Source organism: Talpa europaea, assembly GCF_964194135.1.
Source record: "Talpa europaea genome assembly, chromosome: 2".
Classification (NCBI taxonomy): domain Eukaryota; kingdom Metazoa; phylum Chordata; class Mammalia; order Eulipotyphla; family Talpidae; genus Talpa; species Talpa europaea.
Genome location: NC_140068.1, coordinates 86,287,236 through 86,314,709, shown reverse-complemented (window position 1 = coordinate 86,314,709; position 27,474 = coordinate 86,287,236). Strand labels below are relative to the sequence as shown.

Here is a 27,474-nt window from a genome sequence, read left to right as displayed (position 1 = left end):
CCCAGAGGTATTTGAGGCAGCTCATCTTTAAATGTCCCTTACGACCAAGCGTCCAGCAAGTCCCCTGAGTCAAGTTTTGAAACCAGCAGCTCCAGTAATGTGCCAAGTATATGTGAACATTATTTTAGCAAGGTTACTCTTAACTCACAGGAGGGAGTGACGCCTTCAGAGAGGTTAAAAGGAAAACTCCAGCAATGAATACTAATAAACCAGAAAGTTAAAGCAACTATAATAAAACACTAGAACATGTACTTTTTACTATAGAACTACTCTTCTATTAAGAGCCACCTGTTTGGTAGACACACCTCTGCCACAGCAGCCACGGGCAAGTCATTAAGTTTAATAGGAGCCACTGTTATTTTGAAGAAGTTCTCTGTTTAAAGCCACAGAGGGGGAAGTTATTAAATTTAATGGACCCTAAACTAAGGCAAGTGCTTTGCTACCAATTGAATGTTCAATATTCTTCTCTATTATATTGACTGTGATTGGTTGGGCTATTTTTGCATTCTGTGAGTTGAAATTCATCTTGCTTTCTCTAATGAGAGCCCATCTCCTGACAGGAGCAGATGATTTTTTTTTTTTTAAAGATTTATTTATTTATGCATACAAGAATAGGCCAGAGGTGCCGCGGGGGGGTGGGGGTGTGTGTGTGAGAGGATTCATCAGAGACAGAGTGTGGAGAAGAACAGGCAGATTGTCTGAAATACACTGCTGAGGGGAGCAGCGCGCGAGACAGGAGAGGTCTGCTACACTATGTGGGTAGCTCCCTGGGGGACCGGGAATCGAACTCATGCTGCAGAGGCTGCGGATAGCTTCACAGTGCTGTGCTTAACCCCTTGCGCCACCATGGAGACTCAGATGATGTTTTTATCTTACAGCCAGGATACAGGTTCAGGGTTTGCCTGGACTTCAGTTTACTCTATCTTTTGAGGTCCTGATGCTCAGAACCAAAGAAGCCATTCCCATTCCTACTAGGCAGTGGGGAGACAGTTGCCTCAGCTTACAGAGTTGACTAAATTTGGTTGTATGACCAGTTTCTCTTACTTGTAGCTACACTGAGGTGCCAGAGCTCAGAATGAAACCTGTATGCCTGCGTGGTCTGACTCTGATTTAAACATGGTTCTTGTCAGTTCTTTTGTGAGGATTTATTTCTGATACACGTGCACACGTGAAGGTGCTCATGCAGGGATAGCAAAGACATGGTTGGAAGGTTTGTCAAAAGATTTGCTGCAGTCTCCTTCTTGGGACCTTGAACCTCACTTTACTCAAAGTGTTTCAGGTTAATTTTCTAATGAAAAGTGGCTTCTGTGGTTCACTGGGTCCCAGATGCAATGTAACTGAGGAAACTAGAGTTTTAGTTTCATGGTCATTAGAAATTCTTTGTACTATTCTCAGATATGTTAGTTAATTTATTGTGCATTGGTGGTTAATTTATTGTGCATTGGTGTGAGCGAAGTAGTCAAAATCGCCCATCTACGTGAGAGTAAGATGGGGTATTTCCAGGAATTTGTTGTTCTTGGAGCTTTTAGCAAAGAAAACTTAATTTACTTGATACATGCTAGCAGAAAAACTAAGTTTTGTCATTAGCTTGGAAAGAGTAAAAACATACTGATTTATGTATTTGTTTTTAAATTGATACTTTACTTTTTAGAATTTTCGGTTTGCAGAAAAATTGAGCAGGAAGCACAGAATTCTTGTCTTTCCCCCAATGCTTTTCTCCTATTATGAACATCTTGCATTTGTGTTACGTTCATTACAATTACTGAACCAATATTACTGCATCATTATAAACTAAAGTGCAGTTTACATTAGGGTTCAAGGTCAGTGTGGTACACTTCTGTGGGGTTTTCCTAATGTCTGATATCATGTATTCACTGTCACAGATCATATAGGATAGGTTTATTGTCCTAAAAATTCCCTGTGATCCATTTACGTACGTTTCATCATCTGCCCCAACACCTGGAAAGCACTCATCTTTTTTCCAGTCTCAGTAGTTTTGCTTTCTCCAGAATATCATATAGTTCCTTGTCAGACTGGATTCTTTCACTAAGCAAGGTGCTTTTAAGGTTCCTCTACACCTTTTCATGGCTTCATAACTCACTTCTTTTTCTCACTGAATTATATACCTTTGTAAGGATATATATAAATCCTTAATTCAATAATATACCTTTTTTTTAAAAGCAAGTTTGGTCTTCTTGGATCTAGGAATTCTACTACTCCATTTGCTTTTGTCACTGGCTCTGTCAGTGATATTTCTAATAAGAAAGCAACTCATGCATTCCCGGGAAAACACTTCCCCAGTCACGGCACTTGTCACCTAATGGTCCGAATTATGATTTTCCATCTCCTTTGGTCCATTTTGCAATTTAAAATATTTTTCTTTGGTTTTGCTTACAGATACACTCTAGGACATTTACCTTTAGATGGTCATTCATATCAATTCAAGTACAGAGCAAACCCAGCTGAAAATAAGTCCCAATTATGTGGCTACTTAGCTGCTTCTCCAAGTAGTCACCTCTTCTAGGTAAAGTGTGCTACTCTGAAGAATCGCACATCCCAAAGTTGCGCTGTTTTTACACTGCATATGGGCCCACTGCTGTGCTTCCACCGGTGTGACCCCACGATACCCCTTTTGATATCCTTTTCCCAAACATCAGAGAATCATCCTCTCATCTGTACGAATCCATTTCTCATCTCTGTGCTTTGGATGCACCTCTGATGTGTACATATTTTCCTTTAGGATAATTGGATTACATGCCTTTTCTAGGAGGTAAATTGCTCAAGGACAGCAGTTATATCTTACTTATCTTGAGACTATATTGCCTAGCACAGTTTTTACCACATAGTAGGTTCTCAGCAAATGTTTAATGGACCAGTATTAGTGGAAAGAAAATAGGAAAAAAAAAAAAAGGAAGATAGGCACCTAGGGAAAAAAAGGGAAAGAATAAAGGGAAAATGAAGAAAGGAGATTTTGTTCACCTGGAGCAACAAAGAAAGGGCAAAACAAGAGAAACATTTATTGCTGATAAGGACAGGAAATAGCACAGTAAGAGTGTGCATAAGCAGTATATATTTTTATCTCTGAGTCTTTTTGCAATGTGTTTCATATTTAGAACACATATCAAGACTGCATCTGTTTCCAGAACTTGCTGCTAACAGTTAGTAATAATGCCAAAACATACTTTAGGTCCAGCTTGAAACCAAATGATCAAATAGAATTTTTGATTTCTCATTTAGAGTCTGACATAAATTATAGCTGTCAAGTAATAAAGTGTCAGAGTCTTTTCTGAGAAAATGATAGAAGTTATATTAACTCTGTTGTAAACTGAAACAAAACTTCTGCTAAAATCAAGCAAAAGATCTGGTTTTGACAGCGATGTTTCTCTCAGTCTTATCTTCTTTGAGCCGAATTCTCTCCCTCCCTTGCCTTTAGTCCTTGCTGTATTAGAGGTTTTCATGTCATCTCACTTCCTGGACAGTGGTCTCTGGGGTCAATACAGCTTGTCAGTGTCCCTTGTAAAGTCTGGCCCCAGAATCAAACTCCTTCTTTTGTTCTTGGCCTCTGTTGGTGTCGGCTGACCGGAGTCACAGTTCTTCTGGTAACACTATTGCACTGTTTTCTCATCTTTGCCTCTTTCTGCAAGCTGCCCTACCTCCCATTTTTTACTTTCAGAGTTAATTTTTTTTTATGGTTCTGTCATATTTCATCTTACTTAATTTAGGTAATAGTTTTTGCCTGTCACAAACTTGGATTTTAGTAATGTCATCCAATGTATTAGTAACCTCTTACATGCCCTACACAGAGGTCTTTCTTCAGTTCATTCCACTTATTCAAGTGAGCTTAGCATGTTTGTGGAGTAAAAATGAAAGAGAATACTTGCTCCTTGACTTCAGGAAGCTTCCAGTTTTATTTAGGAGCCAATATCATGCAGCTACGATACAGTCACATTGTGATAGTAGCCCATGTAGGTTCTAGAATATGCAGGAAAGACTCAGGATTTTAGGAAAGGAGATCACTGCCCTCCATTCCATTAATTCACACCCATAACCAACTCTAAGCCTGCTCCTTTAGGAAATTAAAAAAATTCCATTCTGTTCACATAGTACTTTGAATTGCTCTAACTACATTATCAACTTAAAAGAATTATACTTGTTGACATGTGTGGTTTCATAATGTTTAAGATGTGACAAGAAAATATAAATAAGATCTTGTCTTTTCCTTGCTAGGTTGAAAGCTCCACTGGGCTAAAGGGCCTGGCTACCTTATTCTTTGCTATCTCTTCATAACTTTTGCTAGATTGAAAACTCCCCTTAGGCCAAGGACTGGCCTCCTAATTCTTTGCTCTCTCTCTTTCTGTAACTTCTAGTTTCGTGCTGTGCATGCAGATGCTCGTAGGAAGTACTTGCACGCAGCTGAAAAGTCTACCCAGTAGTGTGCTGTGCTATCACTGTCATTAGGAATTGGCTAGTAGATCTAGAAGTGGGGCTCTTTAGAAGGTAATGACCATTGCCATTTACTAATTTTATATCCATATAGACAAATATGGCCCTAGTATATGATGATATTATAGAATCTTCTGCTATCTCTTTCAAAGTGAAGTAATACTGTTAGCTCCATGCTGTAACATATAAACACACACATATTTGCATGTATTCCTGTATTCATTACATTTATAGTCAATATACATGTAAATCTTTTGAACAGGTATCTTATTTGGGATATTAATAAATATTATCCAGGGTAATGCTTTTTTTTTTTTTTCTTCAAGAAAAACAGAACCACTGAAAGCCCCATGTCTCATTGTTATTTTGCTGCATATTAAGCATTGATTTCTCAGGCGATATTAATTCATCAGTGCTAGTAGGAAAAGTAAGGAAAATGCATGGTTTTTTTTAAGTTAGCTTTTTGGTTTGTTAAGGGGAAACTTAGAAAGATATACTTGAATGAGGTAACTGAGCAAGTTAAAAGACTTTTTTTATAATTAAAATCCTCTATGATAGCACTTTAAATTTTTTAAAGTGATTGTTGGACAGCATTTTATTTCAAACAGTTCAAAGTCATTTTCATACTTCTTTTTTACTTGTTTTCTTAAAAAACGAACAGGAAGTCATGTATTGTTAAATTGGGTCAGTGTTAAAGTTGACTTCATCTGAAGCAAGTCTAAGGTCCCCTTTTGACTATTCTTAAGTTTATTATTTTTTAATGTGACACTATAGAAATTCATGAATCTCAAGTCCGTGAAAGTCATGCAAATTAAAATAAAATCCTGCTGAGGTAACATTGTCCCTCAATATCTCAAAAGATTTCCTAAGTAGGAAGCAAGCCTATCTTTTAAGGAGAGACTTTGGCCTTTTGTGACAACTTAGATAAGTAGCCAAGTTTGGCTGTCTGGGATAAGACCAATGCTTCTGTATCTAAAGTTCACCACCCTCTCTCCAGTCAAAACCGTCACTGTTTCAGCTCCCTGTTGTAATTAGTAATAATGCTGTAGTTATGGAATAATAATAACAAATGTAATGATGGTTATAAACACTCCACACTGTGCCAAGGAGAGCAGTGATTCATGATAAATCAATAAATAATAAACCCAGTGATGTGGTCACAATAAATCCAGACATAATTAAGAAGAACGCCTTTCTAAACAAAAACTACAAAGGAAATAAAAACAGGCTTGGAAAAGAAGAAGTCTGATAATAGTGTTGTGGTACTACTCATCATTAAAAAATAAGCAAACCTGTAGCTCCTAATAACACCTTAAGAAAGCAGTACATTCTCAGTGTTACTGAAATGTGCGGTGGAGAGGTAACCTATGAGTTGACTCTCCTGGGCAGTTAACTGGAAAAATTGTTTTCTGGCCTTCGAAGTTGGTAGGTGTCACAGGTGCAGGTACCGTCACAGGTACTTTGAATCATTAGTTGGACCTTGTTTTTTGATCTTCTCTGACAACCTTTGGCTTTTAGTTGGTGTATTTAGTCCATTGACATTCAAAGTGATTATTGATATAGTTGGATTGACATGACCAAGTTTGTTAGCACTTTTTACTTGTTGCCTTTTTTCTCTCATTTTGACCTTTCTCTCTTTTTCTGCCCATTGTGGCTTTTTGTGCTCTTTTATATGATCTTATTGAATATGTTATATGATTTCATTTTCTCTCATTTCTTAGCATATCAGTTATAGTTCCTTTTTTTACCTTATTTTAGTGGTTGCCCTAGAGTGTACAATATACATTTACAGCTAATCCAAATTCATTTTCAATTTCAATTTCCGGTTTTTAGTGCTATACCGCTTCATGGGTAGTAAGAGTGCTGTATACATCTGTGTATAGCTTTTTGTGGAGACATAGGTTTTTAGCTTCTTTGGGTAACTGCCAAGGAGTACAACTACTAGATCATATGGTAAGAGTATGTTTAGTTTTATAAGAAATTGCCAAAATGTCTTTCAAAGTAGTTAGGCCATTTTTACATTCCCACCAGTAAATAATAAATGAGATTTCCCATTGTGCCACTTCATCTATATGTGTCTTTATATTTTAAGCAGTTTCTTGTAGATAACATATGGTTGGGCCCTGTTTTTTGATCTACTCTGACAATCTCTGTCTTAACCAGTGCATTTAGACCACTGACATTCAAAGTGAATTACTGATGTGGTTGGATTAATATCCCTTTGAAGGGTTAGTAAAACCTCAAATAGCCACTTTAATGCAGTAAATGATTAAAGCATTTAAATTAGGACATGTAATCCAAAGGAGGATGGACCCCACCATTGATAAACTAGCAGCTGCTCAATAAACTTGTGTTGAGTTGATTTGGTTTATCAGAAAAAAGTATTTTTTCCAAATCCTGGACACATGACCTAGTGATCACACACTCATAAAATTTTTAGCAGTATGTTGGAAATAGCACTTGGTTAGGAATTGGGGAACCTGTCTTTTAATTTTTGCATGTCACTTAATTCCTATGAGTCTTAGTTTCCTTATATGTGAAGCAAGATAATTAGGCTAAATGTTCTCCAAGGTATATCATAAAGTTTCAAGTATCTAAGAAATATTTAGTACTCAGCACATGAGAAAGCTTATTACTACTATCCATAATAATCATAAAGACTAGAACAGTTTTTGCTTGATAAACTAAATTGATAGGCATAACTACTGTAGATGTCAGTAAAAACCTCATCTTTTGCTTCAGTTGATTCTGATGAAAAACAGTCTAATCAGGTGAATTAATGCCAAAGAACCATATATTCAGACCTTGACATTTGACCACAGCCGAATTTCTGTTTAAGATGAAGCCTCATGTATATGCATGTGTGTCGGAATCTGCTGACAGATATTGAAACCCCACATTTAATTTAAAATTAAGGAGCTTTATTATATTGACATTTTACTTATTTTACCCTCACATGATTTTATGTACTATTGCTGTATTACATCCTCTTTACCTGAGAATGGTTATAAGGAAATGTAATTTATCTTGCTGAAGAAATGAGTATTTTCTAAGTTAAGGGTACTAAGACAAAATAATACATAAATTATGTTACTAGTAGAATAAAGGGGATCAGAAGATGAGGCTTTATATATTAAAGAAATTAAATATATTTAGAAAAAATATGATTTGAATAGCAACATTTTTTGAATAGTAACATTTGAATAGTAACATTTTCTCTTAGTGAAACATTTCGACATAGTGTTTTATGACCACACAATAAAAATCCTTATTAAAAAAGATATTACCAACATTAAATATACTCATTTGCTGAGATAGTTTTAGCCAGGGGAGATAGAGTGATGAATAAGACAGAGAATCTCAGGGAGCTTTTACTACTGGTATACAGTTTAGTGATTAAACACTCAGTCTTTGGAGCCAGAATCCCTGGGTTTAAATAACAGACTACTTGGGGCAAGTACTTAACTTGCCTGTATCACACTTTCTTCATTTGTAAAATAGGCATGTGATAATAATGCCAACCTCAAAGGGTTATTATGAGGACTAAAGGAGAGTTAATGTGTATAAATTCCTTGGAATAATGCCTGATACTCTGTGAGTGTTAGTTCTTACTGGGAAAGCATAGGCAATTTGAAATAAGAAAATATTATCAAGGTATTTAAGCTGAGATCTAGTTAACAAGGACTTAGCCCTGTGAAGGTCATTCCAGGCAGTAAGAGCTGGTACAAGGCCCTGTTGGTGGGAAGAGGTGGCTGGAGTGTTAGGCCTATGAGTTGAAGTCAGAGATTGGCTGTGTCCAGGTCATGCAGAGCCTTTACTGGTCTGGATTAGAAGTTTGGATTTGCTAGTGTGTATAGTGGTAAGTCATGGGCACATTTAAAGTAGGGTCATGATGTCAGTGGATTTCTGTTTTCAAAAGGTTACCGGTTATTTCGTGGAGCTCTGTGTTAAAGGGAGGTGAGAAAGCAAGAGTGTGACTTGAGAGGCTGTGTGTGGCATGTGCTTTCCTGGCAGTGGTGGGGATTGAGACACTTTGGATTGGAGAGGGTATTTGCCTATATCACCAAAACGTTTTAATAATTCCCTACCCCCCTGCCAATGGCTAGTTTACTTTGAAAGGAATGATATTGCATCTTATTGAATATTGAATATTATTCAAAGGAATAATATTCAAAGGAATAATAATAATAATAATATAGACATTGTTCATATACCCCCTAGTCAAGTGGTAATTCAGAATTGCTTGATTCATTAGGTGAATATAGAACCACCAACCTGGAAAATTCAGGACAGAAATCCATTTTGAAAGCCAGAACATATGGTTTGGTTGTTTTTATTGAGGCATCAATCTGATCATTTCCAGTAGTTCTCTGTCCTGGGCATGGTGCCAGCCCAGATCTCAGTGCAGTGAAGTGCAGTGAGATTAATTTGAGGGACTGACCGGCATTACCAGTTCTTCTCACCTTCCTAGAATGTAGGCAGTGTGTGTTTCTATCTTTCATAGCCTACACGCAACAGTTCCTTTTACTTACTTTTAAGATGGGATGAGATGAAAATGGCCACCTTGGCATGGCTCATTAGAGGGTCACATGGGGTGGGGGGCAAATGGCAGAAACGGAAGCGAGGAGACCCCGGGTGCAGGGTTAGTGGTGACATCAAGCTAAAAACCTGCATTTGAGAAAAGAACAAAGGTGAAACACCACCGCCTGTCCTCCCTGTGAGTGGAATCAACGCTTGGGGCAGCTTCCTCATGGAGGATTAAGAAATAGGAAAAGATCTTAAATTTGGATGAGAAACTTTTTCTAATTTGTGTTTCATAAGCATACACTAGTGATAAAGGGTTAAGGGAGAAAGCTTTAAATAGCAGAGGCTGTCAGGGTAATTACGGCCATCAGCCATCACTCCCTTCCCAGATACTATACCCTGGTATTAAAAAAAATTCTTCCTGGGCCTCCCCGGTGGCGCAGCGGTTGAACGCTGGGTCGGGAAGCTGCCTGCAGCCTCTGCAGCGCCGGTTCCATCCCCGGCTGCTCCCCAGCCACCCGAGGAGGGTCCCGCATGGCGCGCAGACCTCTCCTGCCGCCCGCTGCTCCCCTCAGCAGTGTACTTCGGTCCTTCTGTCTGCTCTGCTCCCTGCTCTGGCTCCGGTAAATTCTCTCACCCTCCTGCCCTTCTGACTGTACCCAGTGCGTGTATAAACAAACAAACAAACAAACAAACAAACAAATAAATAAAACATGCCTCTATTTAAAAAAAAAAAGAGCGTATGAAGCTAAAAGCAATTTTTCTGCTTCCTGTTTGAAAGTAACAAAAGTCCTGCTCTCCTTGGATATTCACATCTTCCTGCAAGGTGCAGAGTGGTATGGAACTGAGAGCCCCTACAACCATTTGTTAGTGTCAAAGGAAAGGAGAACAATGCAAATTACTATCTGGGAGCACATTTTCCTGTGGCCCAATCCATTTAATTTATTCGGTGCACTTATTTTGAGTTTTAGAAGGTTAAAGAACTTAAAGCAAGTTACAGTTGAAAGGGTACCAGCATCTCATAGGATGGGAAATCTAGACTAATTCTGAGGGCTTTGAAAATTTTATTGAGTGACTCCCTTTTGGCTGTTTCACTTAGCTGTTAACCTTTCTCTTTGGCCATGTCATCGAATGAAACAGTCAAGGAAAAAAGAAGTCAGAAGATTCAGTGGGAGGAGGATATAAAACTAGAATGGGAAACAGCAGATGAACCCAAGGAGAAAAAAATAGTCACTTTAAAAAGCAATAAAATTTAAAGACAGTGTGCTTTACTAGAAAGGGGAACTTTCTCCCCAGGAACCCAGAGGTCTGAATCCTGATGGTACAGATGTGGAATTAATTTCCTTGCTCTTCAGATGATGGGGTGGTCTTCATCATACTCCTGGTCCCCTCCAGTCTTATGGCTCTGGCACTGTTCTTATTAATGACAACAGTGCAGTATAATATTGAAACCACCACAAAAGTGGGTCAGGAGATAAATAACGAGGCCTTTCTTTAAGGACCTTAGAACTAGAAAACTGGAGATGTGGTTATGTGTTAGCCTATTTGCACTTTCCAAGCTAGGATTTGAAGAGTCGGAGTCAGACTTGCAAAGCTGTAGCTTACACTGCACGTCCTTGCAAATGGCTGAGTGGCATGGCCCGGCTCTGCCGTATTCTGTAGAATCTACAGGAGAAAAATGACTTCACCATAGTGAACCCCATCCCAGGGTCTGCCTGCCATCTTTTTTTTTTTTAAAAGAGGTAAAATTTCAAACTGCAACCTGTAGAACTTCTAGTTCAAAGTTGGAAAAAGAATCTTTATAAAATTTTACAAAAAACAGGCAGGTGTGCTTTAGGTTATGTGGAAGGCATATTGGAGCCAGTCACATTGAGGTAAAAGTCTTCAGTTGCCAGAACATGGGACAAGCAAGTAATCTGTAAAAATACAATAATGGAAACATGTTAACATTGAGAGACATGGGAAGAGATAGGACATAGAGTCTGAGGTGAGACTGGATTCTCCACAGTGCCACATTGCATGTGAGGGGGCCCATGGCCCTGTGCAGGGGGGTGACAAGAGCACTCCAGTAGCAGGTTAAGCTGCTGTCTGGGAGGATGTTGGCCTAGAAGACAGTCAGCCAAGAGACGTGGAGATAGAGGGTGGGGACCCCAGGACATGTGAAGAAAATCCGCCAGGAAGGAGGAGGCACATCCTTAGGGGGAAGCTTCAACTCTACTGCTTTAATTCAGGAACTCCAGAGAATGAGGAATTTGAAAATACTCAGGTTATTTGAATAGTGACTTTCCCGATGGCAGAAATTACTTAAAGCTCGGGCCTCCCCTGGTGGTGCAGCGGTTGAGCGTTGGTCTGCGAAGCTGCCCACAGCCTCTGCAGTGCCGGTTCGATCCCCGGCTGCCAGCGAGGGTTCCACATGATGCCGCCCGCTGCTCCCCTCAGCAGTGTCCTCCATCTGTCTGGCTGTTCTGCTCCCCGCTCTGGCTCTGGTGAATTCTCTCACCCTCCCGCGCTTCTGACTGTACCCAGTGCTTGTATAAATAAATAAATAAATCTTTAAAAAAAAAAAAAAGAAATTACTTGAAGCTTACAGATAAAGAACACTATGTTGCAACCTAGGACAGATTAGTTGCGAGGAAACTGGGAAGAATTACAGCCCCTAAGTCCAAAAGTGAGTGAAAATGAATGCAGAGCAAAACTCAGTGTTTCTAATGATAATATTTAGGTAAATATGGAAAACACTTTTCACCGACATTATTTCATTGAATTGGCGTAAGTAAATTCTTGGGAGGATAGGTGGTGTTATTATGGCCTCTGTTGTCAGTAGGGAACTCAGGCTTACAGACTTGTTTTAGGTTATATAGTGAGAGGGTGAGAGAGTAAATACTCAACCCCAAGCTTTTAATTCCAAATATGATTCCCCCACTAAACTTTGCTACAGTGGTTTCTATATCTGAATCAGACTTCACTAAAGAAACTTGGGTATCATCCTCACAGGGATTTTTATCACACTGGTCTTTCCAGGCTACATTTGGGATGCATAACCCCAGAATCCTTATAAAGTGCCAGTGTTCATGCTTGCTACAGGTCAAGAGACCCAAAATAATGTAAAATTCACCAAGTTCCTACCAGACATAACAGTGGCAATCATCTGCCTCCTAATTTTTTATGAATGTAAATTTTATCCTAGAGGTTAAAAACTATACATATTAATAATATCTTAAAACCTCAAAATATACATTTTTATATATGGGGCCAGCAAATCTTAAGAAGTTACTTACATTATGCATAATAATATATCCTATCTGACAGGAATTGAAAAAATTGATATATAAAATATTATTGAGAAAGAATAGAAAAAATAAAATGTTATTGATTGATATAAAATATAATTTTAGCTTCAGATAGACCAAAACAATTCACCAGACCAATTTGCTAAACCAAAGGAGGAAGAATTGGTTATTTTATGTGCCCCGTTGCCTAGTTTTAACCCCATTTACTGCTATATTTAATGATGAAAACCTTTCTTAACAAACGGTGTCCCTATTTTCTTTTAGCTTCTGTTGCAAACAGTGTTAGAAATTATATTTTTTTATTTGGTGGAAAGATGTTCTAAACTTCTAATGGGCATGTTGTATCTAGAGAGAAAACCAGGCCAGGATATTTTTGCCTGGATATGCCTGATTTTTAAAAATTGTGATGATGTTTTTTAATGAATGGGCACCTTTCTTTAGAGGAACAGTATTTCTGGTAGAATTTTTGAAGGTATTTTTGGAATTCTCAAGGTTGTCTAATATGTGGCAGAATCAGTACTTTAGAGCTAGAAACCCATGGAGATGATTTAGCCAAATTTTGTCATTTTTACCAACAAGGAATATGTGGGACAGCAGGGACTCCATCGTGGTCCCACATTCCTAGCTACTAGTCCAGTGCTCTAGAATCTTACTCCCCTAATACATTTCTCGTAGGCTGTTGACATTTTTAAAAAATACTATATATGGCCCATTGTGATCTGAGAATGAAAATGCTAACCCTGGACTATCTCCTCCTACTTTGCTCCTTTCCTCTTTGCACCCTAAAATTAAATTCTTATGAAGAGACTGAAAAGATTTTGTCCTGGGCCATCTCTTTTGTCCAGTCACCAGCTGTTTTAGTCACATCCGGAGTGGACTAAGCGGACAGGAGTCTTGGGCTGGAAAAATAGGGCTGGGTTTGTTCGAGGCAGGCAGAGGACATCCACTGTCGGGGAGCGACTGCACATTGGTCCACAGCCAAGTGAGCAGACAGGGGCCCTCCTTTTTTTTTGTCATCGAAACAAGTAGCTCCTCTGAGACACCTCAATACATAATTAGGTGTGTTTGTTTACACTTGGGAGACAGAGGGCTTCATGTCCTCGAGAAGTACAAGGAGTCTGGAAGCACCCACAAACAGATGTCAAAAATGTCCATTTCTGGCGAGTTTATTGCTGTAGCCCCAGGAATAAACACTGAAGATGAGACCCCTCTGAAGGGGTGAGTGTGTGTTGAGAGGGGAATGTTATCAGACAGGATAGAAAGTGAAAGGAGTTCTTTTTTTTTTTTTTTTTCCTGATTTGCTCTAGTATTTGTTTATATCCTACAATAAGGACAATTTCACTATTTGGCTTTGACTGTTTGAAGACTTTTGCCAAATGCTTAACAATCTGTAGGGTTTGGTTTCTTATTTTCTTTCTTTTTTTTTTTTTTTAAACACTTTGAGAACAAGGCTTTATGTAACTAAGACGTGTTTGTTTTGTTTAAATCACTCAGAAGAGAAATCATCTCTTGTCCATTGTTAAAAGAGGTTTCAATCAAAGGAAAATTCTACATATTCTAAAATATACAAACACTTCTTTGAAATGGATGCCAAATCAAACGTCTAAAAGGGCCGTTTTTCTTGCAGAAGTTTTGAGTTAATTCTGTGTGCAGAGCTTGAGTGGAAAAACTCTGAGATTGTCAGAGGAGTAAGTTACTAAAACACTACGTTTGCATTCGGAAGTTACGTAAGGAGCATTGTCTGAAGATAGTACATGGTTTTAGGCTACAGGCTAGCAAGAAAGAAAAGCTATTTTCAAAGTGAATCAGATTTTCAGTCAAATGAAAGATAGTTCTTTTTCTGATGTTATTGGATATAAACACCCAAAGTGAGTAGGCATGCCAGCCCGCACTTGTTAAAAAATTCAGTTGACATGCCCCTCATGCGAAAGAAATAACCATTCTTTTCCCTACCAGGATTTTTATTAGAATGAAAAGTAATATACACTAATAAGGCAAGCCTCATGGGGAAAAGAGTCACCAGTTTAGGAAACCCAACAATTTCATTTCAGCTCTGCCTCTCATTAGCTGTGGCCTCGAGACGATATATGTTTTTTCTTTGGCTTCGCTTCATTATCAGTGGGTACCTGTCATACCTACCTCACAGACGTTTTATGAAGGTAAAAGCAGATGTGTATAAAGACAATGACACTTCAAAAACAGTGCATAAGCTTGAGACATTATTTTTTTTTATTCAATCATTGTTTTTGAGAGTCAGTGTTGATGTGGGGCAGGGCAGCTTGTTTGGGACTGAAAAAGGAAGAAAAAAGTTTTTGGCCATAGAAAAAGAGCGCAAACCAGGAAACAGGTTAGCACAAGAGATGCACCTCAAACTGGTGGTTAGAGTAAACTGTGGCTCTGGAGCTACCTGGACCGCTTTAGTTCCAGGTAAGCAAGATATAGTAGCAGGAAAGGTGGTTGGCTGAAGATGGACAGATATCAGAGGGCACACACAAATTGCAGGTAGAGATGAAGATTTAGGTCAAACAGATTTAGATATCATCCTTTTACCAGATGCATAATTAAATACTTTCTGTATGTCACTCTAAGAATAGCTACTATGCATTTCAAGGTAAGTAGTGCAGCATTCCCGCTCTCAAGGAATTTCTAGACTAGTGGAGGAGATAAGTTAGCTCCATCTGAAGTGCATGCCTGTTAGAGATACAAATGAAGACCTAACTAAGCAAATAGAGAGCAAGGAGAGCTTACTGTGAGCTAAAGCAAGAGCCTGTGAAGAATCTTCAAAGCAGGAAGGGATTGTGAAGTAGATTTTAAATACTGCTTAGAATTTAAAAGGGACTGAATAGCATGGGGGTGGGGATAATGAGGGAAGACGAAATAATTCAACCAGGGCCCCAAAGGGGGAAAATAGAGGGTAGACAGAAAATGGAAAAGGGTCCACTTTGCTTGGATTGTAGAGTTCATGACGTAGAGTGAGAGAAAAGACTGGAAAGGTAAGTTGAGACACCATTGTTATTTTAGCAAATGTTGGTTGTGTGCCTAATACAGACATCGAGCAATGTATACACACCTGAGTGAAAAGCATAACATGAAGTCATGGCATAGATAGACAGTCATGCATGGGTGATCCTGAAGAACCAGAATTTTGAACAAGACAAGGATTCAGGAACCCAGATCAGCCATGTGGGCAGAAGATGAAACATAAACAAAAGTGGACCTAGATTCTGAGGCAACCTTCTGTCATAACCAGGAAGCCTCTTGTGTTTCCCTCCTGGGGCTGGAATCAGTCCCTGGGCATGATGAGTTCAGTGAGGAGCAGGTAAGTGGATAACTCTGACTCTAGAAGGAGAGAGGGCAAAGATAAGGAGGGGTCTGAGCAGGATAGTTTGACACTAAAGCCCATGACTTCAATCTAGAGTAATGTATTAGACCTGATATGGCTGTTTCTTTGGAAATGACTTAGAGAGACTGGACAACATTTTGTAATCGGGTTTAAGTTTGGCGTCTTAGGGTATTGGGTAATTTGAGTTACATGCTTTAAGACCCAGGATGACCTCAGGGCCACTAGATGAAGTATGCCAGGCACTAAGCCTTTTCAGGTCTCTTCTGGGGAATTACATTAGAAAAAAAGCTGTGCCCCAAGCTTGTCATGTTTTTAGTGATACAGCCTCAGGGGAGACTGCTTGAAGCCTTTACCAAGACCTCTCTAGATCTGAGTTAGGCTCATTGTAGGGATATTTTGAAACAGGATTGGTTTTATCGATAGTTTTAGAGGAAAAGATGTATTGCTACTCTGAGATGCAGCGAATTGAAGCTCAGCGGAAAACACAGTGTGTGCATTCAGGGGGATGGTAGAATGTGGTCTCTCATGATTATTTGAGGTCCTACCCTCCTCACCCCTTTCCACTGCTATAGGCATTTCTCTTCTCAGTCCTGATGTTTATGGAAGAGTTTGAGTGGCCTGGAGCTGGGTGTGTAGAGTTAATTGGAAATTTCAGGATTCTGATTCTCATGTCTTCTTTAGCTTGGACCTGATCTTTTCCGTTTCCTCCATCTCTGCCTCTACTAGTTCAAATAGTACGAGTTAGAAGGAATGTCCTCTTGCGATGGAATCATTGGCTATTTGCTGTGTACTTTGGCCAGTTCTCACAAGATTCTTACCCAACGAGAGAACCTGAGGAATATAAAACTGGATTTGCTCTGATAGTCACTCAGAGAGAGCATCAGTGGTAAAGACTATATGAGGTCCTGGGGCTAAGTCAAGGATGGCAAATAAATGGCATGTATCAGCCTCTGTGCCCGTATCTCATCCCCATCTATACATGGGACCAGGTGCCTCTCCTTTGACAAGTCCATTCTAGGAATATTACTGATAATCCATCAGAACCCCTTTCGTCATTGCCCTCCAGGTAGGCCAAACCATTAGAATTTGAATAAAAATGAATCCAGGCACCGTGGAAGAAGCTATGGCAGCTGAGTCTCACAGGCATGGGGCCAGTTCCCAGTCTCCATTTACTGGTCTGTAACCTTGAGGAAATCAGGTAGCTTCTTTGAGTCTCAGTTTGTCACAGTGTGGGGTTAGTGTAACACTGCCTACCTCACAGGGCAGTAGTGAGCATTAAGTGTAGGGAGTGCTTCGGTTAAGATCCTCTGTGGAGAAGAGCCATGGCCTCTCGGTCATTTGGTTAGCCATGCTTCCTCTTAGTACATTTTTGTAACACCACGGGCAGACTATGATTATTAAGTCACTTATAGGATCCCTACAGTTGGGGAAAAGCAAAGGCGGCCTGTTAAGCAATAGCTGGTGCTGGTGCCCAACCCAACACCAAGCCGCCTCTCAAGTCAGAGCATTCCTGAACCATGGTTTAGGCTTGCTCCCAAACTTGAAAGAAATGTTCCTCAAATTTTTCCATTGAAGTACCCCAAAGGGCAGAAGAAACTCCAGGGCCCCTTCATTGCCCCTACTCTTGCCAATCTGTTGACCTAACCAGAAACAACTCCAAGTCTGGCAAGGAGAGTATTTTCATATCTCTCCTTATACCTTAAAATTGATGGGCTTGTACTCTATGGTATGCCTATCTTTGTTTTAATGTAAGAGAACTGTTTTCTCATATCAGTCAGGTGTCCCTCTTTAAAAGCCCTCCCACATCTGCCCCCTTCTTGTATCTCACGCCCTGCTATCAGCTGGGCTTTGGTGTCCGATACACAATATCTCAACCAGTTCATAAATTTCTGCTTTTAATGTAGCCTCACTTACCTCTAGCACAGACCACAGGAAAATATCAGGCTGCCTCTCTCCATGCAGGTTTTTGGGGAAAGATTTACTTAGGAACAATTTATCATTTAGTTGCAATTTTAAAAATAATCTTAATTGATCACATATGTTATCAAGTAAGAGCTGGTCTTCCAGCCCTTGCCTCCCTGCAGATTGCCCTTCCCCCACGTGCGCACGCGCACTCGGTTCTGCCAGAATGTCAGAAAATTAATTATGCCACTCTCGGCAGATACCATCACAGGAAAGCCTCCCCCAGATTTAAGATAAGATTACTGATGTTGAAGCTGTTATTTTTAGGAGGGAAAGACGATTGCTTTTAAACCTCTTTCCCTCTTTTTCCTAGTTCCTCCTCTCTTAATTGTGGCTCCATGTTTTGGTAGCCATAAGTCATTAGTGGTTTTTAATTTCTCTGAAACTGAAATAAGGTCTGAAAGGGTGGATTTGTCCCTTTTTTTCCTTTTTTTTTTCCCCTGGCTAATCGGAGGAACGCAACCACATCTGAAGCCACTTGGCTCATTATGAATTTCATGGAAACTGATTCTCTGAAAGTGTTTCCATATGTGTGTTCCCAATATATCCCATCCTCTCTAAATGGGAGCACAGACGTGTGCATGGGCTGGAAATGGCTTCAGGATGTGACAGAGCAGTCATATGACCACCACGGCACCGTGGGTGGCCCCTTCTGAAAGACACGGTGTCCTGGGTGCTGGCCTCCTTCCTGCAGCGGATCTGGTTTCAAAGACTATCCACCCTTCCGAGCCTTTAAAAAGTTCTTAATCAAGACCTAACTAGAAGAGCTCTCTGATTTTTCCTCCATTTCAAGCACCCCCACCTCGCCTCTGGTTCTTTCCTTCTCTCAGCCTCTCCCTCCGTTTATCGTGCACACACACTCCCACATCTACTGCCTGCCTCCTTTCTCTTCACAAAGAGGAAATATGTTATTCCAACAATATCCTCAAAATTTGGGTGGGTTTAAGGAATGGTTGAAGTTTCTGAAAGTTGCCAGGTTTTTTTTTTTTTTCCCCCTTTCCTTCAACTTAGCATTCTTTCTTAGCCTTAGAATCAGCTGGTCTTTCAGAATTTGTGAGCATGCAGTGGAAAAGTACAATTCATTACAACACGGAAAATAAATATTTATACTGGGTAATTGAGGCACTTTTCCTCTCTTTTGCAAAACTATGGAGTTTGCTAGTCTGACCTTTCATTATCTTTAAAAAAATTGACTTCAAATCCTCATTTTGCTCGTTTCTTCTCCATCAATAGAATCCACTGCATTTTTTCCCCCTCATAGGGTATACTTTTCTAATTATCATCTGGTGAAGTTTAAAGTAAAACTAATTTAGTGATAGATACTTGATCATTTTAGTGTGAGGAGACAAATTCAAGGAAATTAAGGAAATTTATATAAACTCCCTTAAAACCTCAGTGGAGAAAATGGCAAAGTAATATTCTGCATATAGTCTAGAATTGATTTTCAGATAATGTTTACATAATATTTTTGTTTCTCCTGGAAACTGTGTTAGTAATTCATCCTTTCAGCAAATATTTCTCAAGCATACCCATCTTTTTCCTCAGCACTATACTCTGTACTAGGTGATCTAAAAGCAGGATACAGGGTTCTTATTTTTAGTTTGCTTTATCTTTAGTTTAAAAATGAAAATACTTATTTAAAATCAGCGATAACAATTTAAAATGCTTGGAGTGGTAAAATATACATATGCAGCTGGCGAAGACATATATGGATAAGAAAAGATTATGGTAAGAATTGTACATCACCTTATGTAATGGTGAGCTTTAAGGACAGTACTTACCGTGGCCATGAAGAGAGAAGAGAGGTGGCTATGAGTCTGGAGAGAGCATGAGCAAAGCTCAAGGGAGGGTTCTGAGTATGTGTCTGAAGAGAAGGCTTCATACTGAGAGTAGTGGGGCATGACCTTGGAATAATAGGCTAGAGAACTCTGAATATGCCAACAGCCTCCTCATCCTGTCCCCCCACCCCGCCTGCACCTTCATTGCAGAGTTGCTCAGTCACACCTTGTGGAAGATACTGACCTGTGCTTAGGGAGGGACACCTGTCTGTTTTTATGGCACTGCCTGGAAAGGTCATATATGGAAGACTTTCTACTTACACACTTGTGTGGCCTGAAAAGGTAGCATGTAAGACAGAGAATTTCCCCTTCCTTATGTGTTTTCATAGAATGCAGATTGAAGGACACTCAAGGCAGATCCTTCATGGTTTCCCATTGGCATGCTCCTTCAGGGCAGCAAATGCACAGTAGAACTGGGCCTGGGATGGAAAGCCACATTTTAATCTTGTGATAGCATTTGGTTCCACTGTGTTTCCATGCTTCATTTCATCTATCACACTCATCTACAACTCTTGATGATCATGACATCCTGGCTTTATGTACCACCCTAGAGACTCAAGAAGGATGTGAGTTTTATCCTGGTACCTTTACTTGCCACTGCACATAAATACCATGACCTTAGTGGCAGCATTTGCCCCCAAATCCTGAGAGAGATGAGTGTGCTAATTAAGCTTCTCATAGGCCATATACTCTTGGCCTGGCCTCTTTCCCCTTCATCTCTTTTCTTTAAGGCGCCACAATATAGACCCAAATACAGATATTGGCTCTGAAGTGGGACAGGGACTGGGAGTGAAGTGGGAATGTCACTGGTGGCAACAGGCATCACTCACTAGTATCAGCTGCCAGTTGTCATTGTCAGAAACTGAGGTCAAGTGATGTATTGGTGCTTGGGAAGAGCTTTGACCTCTTGTTGAAGAGAGTTTCACAAGGTTTTAGGTGTATGGAATGGTATTAGAATTACATTTTAGGTTTGATGACATCGTTGTTCATTATTATATATTACATATATTATGTAAATAATAGTGTATCTATTTTTTTGTGTCCAAAATTTACTATGTACTAGATATTGTTCAGAGTTCCTGATCCTTTGACTGATTTACCTACTCATTTATCTACCTATCCATATACCTATATTATAAAAAAATTCTAAGCTCTCTGACAGTGTTATAGGTCCTAATGGATATGAGAGGAAAATAAATCATGACCTTTACCATTCAAAGCCAGCTTTATAATTGGAGAGAACAGACTAAGAAACAGCTAACATTCAGTGAGTTTTGCCTAAGGGGTGAAAAGAGTGATATGGAAAATAAATGCTATTGGAACAGGCATGAAGTTGGAAACTATGTACTAGACTGGCTTGGGTTGTGGAGGGCAGTCCAAATGTTGTAGAAGGGGGAGAAAGTTCTTAGAGGAGAACAGCTCTCTCTAGATCTCACGTACGATTTGTTGCAGTAGAAAGAATACCGTGAGGGAATTAACCAAAAGTACTTGGGCTTTATTTGAGATTTGTCCACGTAATAAGTTCTACCATTTTAAAGGCCCCAATGAAGCTTTGAACTTACCACCTCATTGCCGAGAGCATGATGACTTTTCATTCCGTGTGGTCTTGCACTCAAAGCAGACAGAAGACCCTGAGTACACCAGCCAACAAATCCTTCTCCTGTCCTCTGCCCCCACCTGCCTCCCCTGCTGGGGGCTCTGGGCTCCATTTGTCCAGGAGGCCATTCATGGGTATAATGTTTCCTACCCGACAGCCCCAATGGCACGCATCCAGTCTGTAATTCTTTTCAACCTTCTTCCTTTCATTTCAGAGATCCCCTTGCTCATTTTCAATCTACCATTATGTATTAAGGGCCTACTAAATGAAAAAAAGGTACTAGATAAAGACCTAGAAATGTCTGGTATTATTGTTTTTAAGCCCTGAAGGGGAGACAGACAAGTACAGTAGTTCCCCTTTATCCAAGGTTGTATTTTCCGTGGTCAACCAAGGTGTGGAAATAATGACATTCAACAAGATGTTTTGAGAGAAAGCGAGCACATAATTTTTGTTGAAGTATTTCATTTTCTCATGGTTTACAGTCCCCCACAAGGCATCTTTCACAGACTGCTTTCTAATGCGAGTTGTCTTGGGGTAGGCTTGACTTCTCACTAAAGAGCAAGCTGTAGATGGCAGAGGGCTGTCTAAATGCAGGCATCCCACCTATTTCATTTTTAGTTATCATTAATCTCTTATGGTGTGTAATTTACACATTAAACTTTATCACGTGTATAGGAAAAACACAGCATGTGTTGGATTCAGTTCTATCCACAGTCTCAGGCATCCACTGGGGAACTTGGAACCTGTTTCCCAGAGATAAGGTGGGATGCCTGCATTAGACAGACCTCTGCCATCTACAGCTTGCTCTTTCGTGAGAAGTCAGGCCTACCCCAAGACAACTTGCATTAGAAAGCCGTCTGTGAAAGATGCCTTGTGGGGGATTGCAGACCACGAGAATAAAGATGAGAAGGTCTCTGACATAGTCTCCCTTATCTTGGTTTCACTCCTGACCACCACACTTTCCATTTGCTCTGAGGATCCAAGAAACCTGTTTGGGTAAAGGCAGACTAGTTCCTGTTTCCTCATAGGCTTTGGGGGGCAAGACTAGATTTTTCTTTACTCCTAAATGGGAGTAAAGAAAATATTTGTTTTTTTTTTTATTTGAGCTTCATGGGCATTTTATTAATACAGCCTTCCTCATGGATGTTAGGTTGTGAAAAATTGCTATTGCTGCTCTTTGAATGAGCAGAATTCTCACAGCTCTCTTTATGACACCTGCATTTGCTTGCCTACTGCCTGACTGTGGCTAGGAGAGTGGACAGAAGTTGTGGAGTGAAATGTGTCCATAGGAAACCAGCAAGTCCTAAGGGAATTCAACCCTTGACCTTGGTCTCATGCACATTATTACGCCCTGAGCAACTGAACTAATTGCCCACTATTTAGCAGATTAGATCAACAACAGGACCTAAAAGAGTTGTTAATAGTAAGCCAAAGATAGTAACTCATTGGAGCAATGCCTTGGCACCAAAAGAGTCTACTTAAATATTTTTAGGCAAGTTTGTTTAGATAATTATACCTTATATATAAATAAATATAAATTTATATGTATATATAAATATGTACACACGTAGCCTATATATGCGTATATAGCCACTGTACTTTATCACTTTTAATCACTTTATTATTCATTAGTTATTGTTTTTACTTTGTCTATCAATTTAATTTTATCATAGGTATGTATTTATAGGAAAAAACTGTATATGGGTCCAGTACTGTCTGTGACATAGCTATATGATATATATATATATCATATAGTAGTTTATATTTGCATCCATGTGTATATATGTATATGTGTGTGTGTGGGGGGAGAGAGAGAGAGAGCGAGAGAGAGAGAGAGAGAGAGAGAGGAATTAAGATTGCAAAGTGGTTAGTATGGTCAGAAACCAGGGAGATTTTCCAGTAGCTCAGCCTCTCATGCTGCATTTTTGTAGAGTAAGTGGCTCCTCGTCTCTGGGCCGTAGTTTCCGTGTTTGTCTGTGGGTTAGTTTAGGATTATCTAAGTAATAAATGGGGTAGGTGGGGGTGGAGGGGTTAAGCTTTTCCACTAGAGTTGTCCAGTCAGCGAGTAGGGTGAAATGGGTGCCTTAGGGATTTTGGAGGCAGAGGGTAGTCTCACCAGTGTTGAAGTCATTTTATTTGTTGGTCTAAACATTCACCTAAATGTATTCTGTCCCATATCATGTTTGTTTACTGTACAGTGTACCCTGTCTTCAAGTTGTGTAAAATCAGCCCGTCGGGAAGATTTACCATGTTTATCTGGCTCTTCGAGGGACTCCTGGCAGTCCTGCTTTATTGAATCAGGAGGTTGCAGTGAGGAGTTTTAAACTGGCTCTTGGGAGCTCTGAAGCTACAAGGAAGCTCCCTGGGGTAGTCACTGAGCTTTGTGTAAAGTTAGACTGAGATACTTCTGGAACACTCTTTCATCTTGGCTCTTTTAGTAAGTAGATGTAACATTTTCTTTAGTTGATATAATTTCTAGGTCTATTTTTTTGGCTTTGTAGTTGTAATGTGACTGGTGATACAGGTATGAATGGTGTGTAGGACACAGTGTCAAAGTAAGCCAAGCCGGTTTCTAAAAACATCCTGTATTCACACACAAAACAGGAATTAGAAGTGTAGATACATCTTTAATGAAAGAAAATTTAATTAATTCGCCCCTGCAACAATCATCATAAATCAATGGCAGACCAGAAAAGGGGAGGTTAATGTGTTTTCTTTCTAAGTTTAGGATTCCTCCCATCTCCCTATTATACCTGGGATTTCATGTAGTATGTAGCAAGTTGTTAATATTTCTTCATACAGAAATTTTTGCCCTATGTTTCAGAAACATTTTTTGGTAACCCGAAATGACTAAGCAAATTCCAGAAAATTCTGTTTTTTGTAAGTTATAAAAATTACCATATAATCCCTTTAAGGTCTGCCTTAGCTGTCTTTGCCCAGAAGGAATTAATCCTCAAGACTTTACAGTCTCAGATGAAGAGAAGTGATTGGTCAAAATTCTGTAAACCTCACAGAAATCTGTTGCATTGCTTTCTATAAACCACAGCCAGAGCTCATTCATTGAAAAATGAATGTCAATTTGCATTAGCTGGCATCTGTAAACCAAAAGGTACAGTGACCCTGGCATGCAATGGGTAATAAAAACATCAGCAAAATGTATCAGGTAAAAGAGAGAAAGTTGGGGGAGGGGAAGATGTTTAGGGAGAAGTTCAAAACCATATTGGAGTTTACTAGCTGGGCCCCACATAAAGGGTTTTAATGGGGCTTCTGCATCAAAATAAGGGAAACCACATGGAGTTTTAATTATGGCTACAGTGTGTTTTAAATACAAATACCCACAAGAAGCACTTTTTACATTGACAAGCCTATCTACGTGAGCACTGTGCTTCTGTGGGGGTCAGACGTTGATGTTGTAAGTGTGACTTCTTTCTCTTTGAAATTGCTCATGTTATTCTGGTTTCTCTCACATGATCTAAGCATTGAACTTAATGCGTACAGAAGTAGCCTGCCTATAGCTATTAGCTCTGCCAAGTCAAGTTCACCTAGATGCTCTGCAGCGAACAGGCTGGCCGAGGAACATCTGTGGCCTCCGTGCGGGGCCTATATCCTGTAGGCAGTGCATATGCACGCGCTGGGCAGCCGGTAAATCTCATCTGCTCCCATTTGCGATTCTGTCATAATCACTGCTTCTACAGTTTGAAACTTAAGTTTGTCAGAATTTCGTATTTGGGAGGGGTTAGGTAGAGGCCAGTTGAGGAGAGAAGAATTTATAAAAAGCAGAGAATAACTGCCTGGACTGTGTTAGTTTTGGTTTGTCATCTTGAAAGTGTTTGCTTCTGGTATTAGAAGCTGCTCACTAGCTTCTAACCCTCTGCTTATGGGCCTGCGGATTCCGGGAAAGTGCTGTTGAGGGGTGGGAACTGCTCTGCCTCCCCTTCCCCTAAGACTTTTGCTTCTCCTCCTATCTTGAAATTCATGGTGACAGAACATTAGAGCTGGAAGGGAACTTAGAGCTCATCCCCTCATTTTACAGATGATGACACTGCCACCTCTGACTTCTGCCTCTGGCCTTCCACTCTCAGTAAGAAGAGCCAGGCAGGTGAGACTTTTACCAATTGCTGGGCTGGGCTGGGTGGGGCTGTCTGATGGAAACTGTCCGATTTGTGAGAAAAATTTTTGTTGATTCTATGTTGCTTTTAAGTAGTCTTTTTTTTTTTTTTTAAAAAAAAAAAAACAACCACCACAAATGCACATCAGAGCCCTGTCTCCTAGCATTTTATACAGATTGCAGGCAGGGTGCATTTTAACAAAAATTGTCTGGCATGTATATAAATTGGCCAATTTCGATTAGCACCATTAAAGAAAAAGTATTAGGCTTTCCCTTTAATAAATGTTATAGAGTCCAAGAAAAATGCCTAAATTAAAAAAGGAACCAAAGGAGTACCTACTTGCCAAAGCCCTCATGAATTACTAAGCGTTTTCCCTTATAGATAAAAGCAATGGAAAAGCTAGTATGTGAGACCCGGAGAGTTGGAAGATGTTAGAAGTGATCAAAACCTTAACAGAAAACACCCACCCCCACCAGTATTATAAAAGGGTTTGTCTCAGTTCTCTCAGTGATATAGAACATAGCCCAATCTGTAAAGAACACAGCTACTGAGTTTTCAGGCATTTCTGAAAACTTAATTTCCACATCAATTAGTTTATAACTGTGGTTTGATAAGCTAAGTACTGGAAATAGCTGTTAAGGAGGGAGGTGCATACTGTTAGCTTTAGAAGTTCAAGGACTTTACATTTTAGGGGAGAACACTCTTTGCCTCTAGGTGACCTGTTCACAATGGCCTGAAGTGAATTCTGCAGGATGTGATTCAGCGGCCTAGTAAATGGACGCTGAGGTTTTCGCAGCTATCTCCCTAGGCAATGAGACTGTCACAAAGCCACGGTTCGCACCTGGCCTAAATCAGGTCCTAAGCCTCCCATCAAGACTTAAGGCACAATAATTTCTAGGTACTAAGTCTCTCTACCCACCCCACTTTTAAAATCTACTTATTTAGTGTATGACCGTCAGGTGAATTTCTTGAGGGCTACACTCTCCCTATTTACCTCCCAATAAGATAGTTTCAAAATACATTGAAATCTGGTTTGATTTTTCTGAAATCTGTCTCTAAGATGAAGACTATAACATGATTTTAAATTATTTCAAGAGTTGAAAGAAGGGTTAAGAACATGTTAGGGCATCTTTTTGATGCTCCTGTATTGATGAAGGGGCCCTGCCAAGAATATCAGTAATAAAACTGAACATTTGGAATTTCTTTATAGTGAGTTGAGAAAAAGAATTAGTCTGACTTAGAAAAAAATGTCACCTTTAAATGTCTGAGGTGCAACGAGAAACAAAGAGAGAAAAAAAAAATCAATGGGGATTCAGTCTTAAAGTCTGGTGAGTGAATCTGTATGATCAGAGTGTTGGGTTGGTTTATACATATGACCTAGCACCCATCTGAGTTTTAAAAGCCCTTTGGGGTTTCTCTGGGGGTGAAGAACTTAAATAAATGCCGCTAACTGTAAAGTGGAAAAAAAAAAAAAAGAAACAAAACTGTATAGTGACCGGTGCAATTGAAAGTCTGTTTGTGGCTTGCTGTTCCTTTCTTGGGAAGCTAAAGTTTTCTTTTTTCTTGTAAAATTCTATCATTATTTTAATTGATATTTACAGATTTTCCCCCCCATCTTCTGTTACAATTTTTAGGTGCTTCAGAACTGGGCCCTTTTTCAGACCCCAGGCAGTTCCCAAGCATTTCATCCCTCACTGAGAGCCGCTTCTCCAACCCACGAATGCACTATCCAGCCACCTTTACTTACACCCCGCCAGTCACCTCAGGCATGTCCCTCGGTATGTCCGCCACCACTCACTACCACACCTACCTGCCACCACCCTACCCCGGCTCTTCCCAAAGCCAGAGTGGACCCTTCCAGACCAGCAGCACTCCATATCTCTACTATGGCACTTCGTCAGGATCCTATCAGTTCCCCATGGTGCCGGGAGGAGACCGGTCTCCTTCCAGAATGCTTCCGCCATGCACCACCACCTCGAATGGCAGCACGCTATTAAATCCAAATTTGCCTAACCAGAATGATGGTGTTGACGCTGATGGAAGCCACAGCAGTTCCCCAACTGTTTTGAATTCTAGTGGCAGAATGGATGAATCTGTTTGGCGACCATATTGAAATTCCTCAGCAGTGGCCCAGCGGTATCTGGGAACCACACCCCAAATGTATCAATATATACATATATAGAGAGGGTACATATATATGTATATTGATTAGCTATCTGCAAAGTGCCTATTTTTTTGAGGATTTTTTTCATTCACTCACTCAGTCATGATCTTGCAACCGTAAGAGGGTAGATATTGAGAAGTAAAAGGCCCAGGAGAGACAATCAGATAATCAGGTTTCAGATTGTTTTCTGTTTAAAATGTACTT

The 27,474-nt window shown here is 39.9% G+C and overlaps 1 protein-coding gene across 4 annotated transcripts in view; it reads left to right on the top strand.

Moving 5' to 3' along the window:
* The window catches only part of RUNX2 (RUNX family transcription factor 2), a gene marked incomplete at both ends in the record, with an annotated part of 210,434 nt that extends 183,215 nt beyond the window's left edge, over window positions 1–27,219 (top strand). For 3 of the 4 annotated variants that reach the window (XM_084227833.1, XM_084227836.1, XM_084227835.1), the window contains 2 exons: window positions 25,031–25,096; window positions 26,741–27,219. In XM_084227833.1, the coding sequence (XP_084083959.1) occupies window positions 25,031–25,096; window positions 26,741–27,219 (545 nt within the window). The remainder of the gene's footprint in view (window positions 1–25,030; window positions 25,097–26,740) is intronic. The other variant, XM_084227834.1, reaches the window with a different exon arrangement.
* Between the last annotated feature and the right edge of the window lie 255 nt (window positions 27,220–27,474).